The sequence below is a fragment of the Ascidia mentula genome, chromosome 7 (assembly GCF_947561715.1).
Source record: "Ascidia mentula chromosome 7, kaAscMent1.1, whole genome shotgun sequence".
In the NCBI taxonomy this organism is placed as follows: Eukaryota; Metazoa; Chordata; class Ascidiacea; order Phlebobranchia; family Ascidiidae; genus Ascidia; species Ascidia mentula.
The window spans coordinates 6,081,573-6,089,076 of record NC_138572.1 but is presented as its reverse complement, the minus strand read 5'-3'; the positions used below and the strand labels follow the sequence as shown (position 1 = coordinate 6,089,076).

The window sequence follows — 7,504 nt, the reverse complement described above, 5'->3', positions numbered from 1 at the left end:
TGCTTGTCTCGAATTTCCACGGGTTTCGTCAGGAGAGCATGATTCAAACAGATGTCGTCACGACTTAATGATTCTGTTCGGGTTCGACTGTCAATTACGTTGTGGAACAAGATGCTGGAGTAATTTCACTTATATTTGTTACAAGATCAAATATTTGGTTGCGAATTGTGCACGACACTGTCCATGGGGGCAAACAAATTGCTTTTAGGTTTCTGCCCAATAACAACATTATAAATTTGACATTTGTATGAATTCGGCCTTAAACCAACAAACCGTCGGCGCGTTTACACAAAATCCATTGTTATGGCTTCCGTATCGTCAACATCACAAAGCGTAAGCCACTGATCATATCGTGCAGTATGGCAGCCTTTGGCCTCGAAACTGTTTAATTTTCCTGGATATTTCTGAACCCAGTGCACCGGCGTTCGCACAAAAGCCCATTGCTTCTTGGTGACATTCGATGCCTGTACGCTACTTCGAAGACAATCAATCTTAGATCGTGTTGCCAATTTTCCAAACATTGGCCATTCATAAGGAGGGTTTTAAATTGCCTGATCGATTACACTAGCAACAGGCAGCGTGGACCTTTAAAGCGTATCGTAGCGGTCTTGAAACAATGGATTCGTCTGGGATCAGATCCGAGGTGATTGACTGTAATACGGTTGTTAGTTTTGTGGAGTTCATTTAAGGCTGCATATTCTGCTGTAAACAACAGTTCTGATTTTATTGTTTCCTAAGGATCTTGCAAACACTTCCAGTAGCTGCACTTTTTGTCGTAATCAGTCGAGCTATCTTAGTGTGTGTCTTGCTGCTATATAACAGTTAAGGCGTTGCGCATTTTTGCAGTCATGGGGTCTTCCAAGAGTTCTCGTATTCTGAAGACGTTTATGGGAAAATCGAAAAAGAAAGACGAAACCAAAGATCAAGGAAACCAAGGTATGTGTGGAGCCGATTAATATGACCTAATGCCAATATATTTGACACCATACTTCTAAAAAAACATATAGTTACGAAGCTAAATTGACATATTGTATAATAAAAACAACATGCAAAGATACATTTACAGCATGTTATAACCCTGTAGCTAAGAATTTTGCAGTATACCGATCTTGTTGGTGATTTTCTATTGGCATAAATTGTGAGGTGCACATGAGTATTGCTAATCGGTAACACTTTTTAATGTTTCGAGTTGGCTGCATGCAGGTACACTGGTTCGACCTATAGGTCTCATTAAGCTTTGTGGCGACTTTACAATTTTATTGCGTTTAGAGCTCCGTCTTTTTTCCAATGACCATTAAAAACTGTATAATTGGCTAAAAAACGACCATATTGTCTAACTGTTAAGAAGCGCTAAAGGTACTGAGGTACAAATCGCTGGTATGTGTTATACAAATCGCTGGTATGTGGTGCGCAGAAGGCAGTGACGATTCACCGATCCCAGAAGACATTGAGGGTTTGGACGAAACGAGAAAAACCAAGAAGAAGGGAAGAAAAGGACGAGGAGGAAGAATCCGGAAGAGGAAAATGGGCAAAGGAAAGAAGAAGTCGACGAAGGCCCAGGAAGTTACTTTCACCAATACCGCAATCAGTCAATTGTCGAGAGCCCTGGAAGCCAACGAGTGGATAAAGTTGGCTTATGCCCTTGGGTTTGTACCTCAGGTATGGTTGCGAGCTGCATACAAATACAAAACCTATGGCACGTTAACACAGCAATGTTAACAATGCGGGTATTTTGTAACTTTTACTTGGCATCATATTTGGCACAGATCTTCATTATTGAATAGTGTGTTGCAGGCCGATAAAGTGTAATTAAAAGTCTCCTGAAATAAAAAAAAAGTCCCCGAAAGTATATGACATTTTATAATAATAATGCAAGTGGTGTGTACTTATAGCGGACATTTATTAATTGTTCTCTTTGTCGGCGAGGTTGCATTTTATGTACAATAATTTTCAGCATGATGCAGCTAACCGTTGTCGAGTAATATAAAACAACGTATTTTGTGAAAAAAGCACTTTGAAAGCTAAATAAACAGACAACCGCTGCAAAAATGAGAGTCATCTCGTCTGATTTTTACAGGGAATTTCTCATTTCATGGGGAGGGCGAGCTCGTCGCAAAATTCCTACAGTCAGTGTTCCCTGATGCTGAGAACGTGGAGAGGTTTGACTCCCGCAGACGAAATACTCCCGCGACTCTGTAACGCCCTCCAGCGGATACGACGCCACGATTTGGCCGTGAAAGTCGGTCTTGAGTTGGCAGCAAGAGGTGATTCTTCGGTTGGCTTATGTGCGGGGTGGATACCCTGAACTTACATTTACGAGCAATACGGAGCCAATAACATTAAGTAGATGGCGATTTGTCTGCAGCTCGTATAATTTACATTTATAAATCCGGCACAACATCAAATTATTTTGCAAACGAATTTTCGACAACAATGTAGGCAATGAACAACATGACATTTGCGCTATCCACTGTTTTCATAACTTCTCTAGGATTGATATACGCCTATTCAAAATTCAGAAAAGAAACAAATGCAGTTTGCAAAGAAAAAAAATCCACAAAACTACGTTTCTTTGCAGATAATTAAAAAATGATCTTTTCCAACACGAAACGAAATTTTAAATTGGCCAAAATTTCCACGTTAAAACCTACTTTTTTCCACAGCAAACTCAGTTGCACATCGATACGGCAGATCTTCCAACAAAGTGTCCGACATTCCACCCGAACTTCTTAACTTGATCTCCGAAAAACCTAACTCTTTACCGCCCTCTTACGACACAAATAAGTTGGTTTTCACTGACGACAAGATTAGTTTCCTAGCAAGGCAGATTCTCGCTCGAGAGGAATGGAAAAGACTCGCATATGCACTTGGATTTCTGCCAGATGACGTAGGTGTTGCCATTTCTTTTAACACAGTCAAACCTTGTTAGTGCGAACACAATACCCAGAAACTCCACTATTCTAACACAACATATACAACGGGTTTCTTCTAACGCATTTCACCTTTATTATTCCAACATGTCGTACTTCCTAAGACAACGCTATTTGACAAGAGTAATTAGTGCAGACTAATGGGGTCTCGCTGCATTACCTTATTTGTACTTCATCGAAAGGATTGTTGTGTTTCGAATTAAAATGTTCCTATTCTAGCAACTCTATAACACTGTCCTATATTCCAGGCGTCACAGATAATTGCGTCAGCGAGTAGCTCTCAGAACCTCTACGCACAAGCTCACCTTATGTTGGAAAAATTTAGAGAAAAAACGCCCGCGTATGAGTTGGCGAGCAGACTCCGGGCAGCGTTCATACGAATCAGGAGGCAGGACCTCGTCTTCCTCCTTGATCTGGGAGCCATAGTTGCTCCTCCGGAGGATGACAAGGAGACTATAGAGGAAAAGGTACGGCAGCTGCAGAAGGAACTCAAGGGAAAAGAAAGCAGTTTGGGAAAGGATTTGGTTTCCAAGTTTGAACACTTAAAGGTGTAACGTCAACCACCCGCTCTGTGCTCTTTCAAATGGTATTATTTTTTTTACGTAGCCCGTGCGTGGCCTGTTGTCAACGCTGCGTCTGATATTTGTGTACATATTTGTCGCGATGAGTATTTTGTTTTCATAAAGCGTAAAATTTCTTCGTTTATTGCATGTAACAATAAAAAAAGGCCCGACCTGCAGAATGGCATCAATTTTTAAGTATTACCGCCATTATTCCCTCAGCAGACTCTGATAAGCCGGAATACAAAGACTCAAACACGGGATATCTTTCTTGTATGAACCTTGCCAACAACACGGAAAGATACGTTTTTTTTGTAAAAGTAAGTGTATGTATTGCGCGAGCTCAGTGCAGCATATAATAAACACTGATAAGCAATTGATTATTTGCAATAAGTGGTGTGCATTCATAGCGGACAAAATTATTTAAATGAATGCGTTGCGTGAATTTCTCAACAAAGGCAACTTTACGGGAATAAAATATAAAAGGATACAAAATAACAAATATGAAAAACAACAAAAAAAATTATTTATTCTTTTAAAGGGTGGTAATATTTTTCTATCATTATTTTCATAGTACAATTGTTGTATGAAAGTAGGAGTACCGATAAAATACTAAAAGCACCAAACTTACGTGTTTGTTAAATACAGAGCTACAGTCCGACCCCATGTATTTTATCCTTCAATTTTCAAATTTCGTCAATCGGAAAACCCTGTTAAGCCAACATTATGTGACGATACCAAGCAATCCAATATAACAAGGGGTCTGACTGTAGTCCCATAAAAACCGTGGTAAACAATCCGGTAACTAAGTAATGAATGCATAAAACATAATACTGCAATGCAGGCGGCCAGACACAAAAATGCCTTTTTGAGATTTGAGGTATTTAAAAATGAACCGTTTGTTAGCAATATGCTGCTTTGTACCGTAACATACCAATTGAAGGGAAAAAAGGTAGTTACTTATATATTAAAAAATTTTACTGGCCGACGTTTGTTGTCTATTTCTGAGTTGCCACTGCGCCGCGGGATACATCGTATTTTATGTCGTTTTAAAGATAGTGACATCATCATGGCTGTGAGACGAATTTTAAAAAAATTGCATAATACTGTCGGCACAAAGCGTCAATGCACAGTAGGCAGTGGGGATAGCAAACTTATGGACAAATCCAGCAAGTCTGACTCCTTTTTTAACGACTTATAGCCGAACAGCGACATCATGCGACTGCAAACACCCTGAATACTAAACGCTAGATGGGGTTGGATCGTTTTTCGCCACTTCGACGCCTGTTTGGAGATATTTCGACTTGTACTGTAGATTGAGGCGCCAGAAGTGCGTGAACTGCTGTCAAACCATTTCAAAACGTCAGGGTGTGTGAGATTAAAAGCCGCTGCCGTTAATTTGTCACTTCCATGGGTTGCAAATGCTGTTGCATCGGATAAAAACTTACTGACGTCAAACAAAATGTCCTCATACCTGAAAACAACGTTTTTCTAGATTAAGGCTAGTGTACTATTAAAAAACATAGTCTGTTTTTTTCCTTGTTCTAATAATTTGAAAAAATGAATTATGGCCATTGTTTTCTCAAATATATATTTTAAATACAAAGTTATACTTTGCAAAATTAATTTAAATATCTGTTCTACAAATATATGTGCAAAAAAAGCCATATTATTGCAAAGCTTTGTTTTACAAATACTTTTATACTCTAAAACAAGTTAACACAGTTTAAAGCCACTCTTAAAATTTGAGGAAGATTAAAGGTCTGATAAGTTTGAAACATCAGGTACCTGATAGCCATATACTTGTCTTTAAACCAGTTATCTGACTTTAATTGTTCCCTCTTGTTGGCCTCTGCATTTTCTTCATCAAACTTGCAATTACTCAACATCTCATTTGTAGCATTGCCCAAGCCTTTGTGCATGGTAAGTCTTGACAAACCCGTTGCCCTTGGATCACGAACCAAATGCAGAATTTTCACATTTACACCAGCATTGGCATATGCTCTGATCAAAGAGGAACAAAAAATAATATTTAGGTTGAGTTAACCTTGATGAAATGTATTAACTTACCTGGAAAGCCAATCAACATGACAGGTTCTAACACTTTTTATGACCACAAGTTTTGCAGCTTTGCATTTGTTTGTTATCTGCTCTATGGTGGGTTTCGATCTGCACTTGGAACACGATGGAGCCAACGGACACAAGTCCTTCCCACACAAAGCTTTGCTACTGGGACTGCAAATATTACATGTGTATGTTAAGCATAGAAGAATATTCATCTGCTGAAACATCCATGTATTATCTACAATTTTGAAAGTGAAAAACACATGTACAAGATACTTAGGTGCAATAGACTTGATTACAAGAAATTAAAAAGACAACCCTAATACGTTATCTCATTTAAACAAATGTTTCGACATGACAGTGTTAATAACTATATGGGCCAGTCTTTTTATACTCAGCATATACATGATATTTGCAAAAAGCTATAGTTTAACTTATTTGTCTTAAATTAACATTGGCTACCGGAAACAAATTGTCGAGTCCTTGCAACTCTGCAAGTTTTTGATTCTTCGTTTCAAGTGATCTAGGCTTGCTGCTGATTGCTTCACAGACAGAAGCTGGTTTGCTTCATACAAACTTTGCTCCACAGATAATTGAATTGCAGAGAAATTACATGAAAGTAAACCTTCGAGAACCTGAATCTTCTTTTCCACAGCAATGTTGCACCTTAAACATGGCAAATGAGTGTTAAATGTACATCTGTGGAAAAGAAATTAAAAAACTACTCAACCATCAATGAAGAGTTTTGCCAATTGTATGAACATCAACATTACTAGGTTCTATTCAATAAAATTGCTGCTACATACATTTAATAGTAGCATTACCTTACATTACTTTTGTAAACAATGATTTTAACACTCACGAGTCATGGAATGGAAACAGAGGCTCAAATATGTAGAAAACATCAGGATGCTGATTGAAGAACTGGCCAGTAAATGACGAACCGGTACGCATGGAAGACATGATCAGCAAAGCATCTCTTTCTATTCTTTTCTGCTGGGGTACTGGTTTGTCTCTTGGAGGAACATTTACTATATTGTTAGGAAGAGGATTTTGTGCATTGTTCTTGACAGGTATTACAGGTTGGACTTTCTGTTTAAAAACTGCAAAGTTTTGGTTCTTTTCGACAAACAGTCTTTCATTGATAGTGAGCAATTCAAGGTTTTTTCTCTTCTGAAAACTTCTATAAAAACTATGTTGCGACTGTGCTTCCAAATTCAACCAGAACACCAAGAGAAACATAAAAAGTCCGACACAAACAAAAATTTGAAGCATACACAACGGCTTGCACCTCATATTTTTCGTTTTAAGACAACAGTATGTTGTCAGTGCGGAAAAGGCTTGAAACTTCTTTCACAGATCCTCTTTCACACATTGCACCAACTGCTTACAGAGTCATGGTGCCAACCCATGAATCGGCGGCAAGGCGACAAAATTTACACCAAATTGCATAAACAAACAGACAATAACAATGCAACATGCGAGACGAATGACTTGGCATAGAAATCATAAAGATTTTATGGACGAAAATGCGGAAACTACACCGCAAAACGAAAACAGTAATCTATCATGATATAAATGTACAGAAAATAAAGGAATAATACGACGAATTTTAAACAAAAAGAGTTTTTTATGCAGAAGGTCCATAAACACAGAAAAACATTCGTTTCTCAATCATTTAATTGCTTGGCAGCAAAATCATGATGGTTTTATTTTGACGTGGGCCGATGCCGATATCAACATAGTTGTTATTTGCGGGCCAGTCAAATTCTATCGTTGTTGTGTTTATTTTTCTATTTTCCTTTTTGTATTTCGGTCGTTTCGTTCGTATGCTACCTGAACGTTTGTAAAGCCTATGTTTAAAAAAGGCCTAAGTTTGCTCAGAGATAAGGTCAAATAGCAAAGTATCTTGAAAATGCAGCGCTTGCACGCAGTTGTATGTTTACACAA

At 38.3% G+C, this 7,504-nt stretch overlaps 2 protein-coding genes across 3 annotated transcripts; one reads left to right on the top strand and one right to left on the bottom strand.

The window, feature by feature from the left end:
- Positions 1-346: 346 nt before the first annotated feature.
- Positions 347-3,666, top strand: LOC145908614 (uncharacterized). Of its 2 annotated transcripts, XM_082995923.1 has the most exons (6): positions 347-643; positions 847-936; positions 1,415-1,659; positions 2,078-2,264; positions 2,664-2,887; positions 3,179-3,666. In XM_082995923.1, exons 2-6 carry the CDS (start codon positions 849-851, stop codon positions 3,482-3,484), a joined length of 1,050 nt encoding a protein of 349 aa, XP_082852049.1. In that variant the 5' UTR covers positions 347-643; positions 847-848; the 3' UTR covers positions 3,485-3,666. The 2 variants fall into 2 exon arrangements, with proteins under 2 accessions (XP_082852049.1, XP_082852048.1); XM_082995922.1 differs by lacking the exon at positions 347-643 and having other exon boundaries at positions 650-936.
- Positions 3,667-3,807: 141 nt separating this feature from the next.
- On the bottom strand, positions 3,808-7,010 carry LOC145908548 (carbohydrate sulfotransferase 3-like). Its single transcript, XM_082995844.1, has 5 exons — positions 6,417-7,010; positions 6,017-6,220; positions 5,561-5,725; positions 5,279-5,494; positions 3,808-4,964 (listed from the first exon to the last, which is right to left on the bottom strand). Exons 1-5 carry the CDS (start codon positions 6,848-6,850, stop codon positions 4,613-4,615), a joined length of 1,371 nt encoding a protein of 456 aa, XP_082851970.1. The 5' UTR covers positions 6,851-7,010; the 3' UTR covers positions 3,808-4,612.
- Between the last annotated feature and the right edge of the window lie 494 nt (positions 7,011-7,504).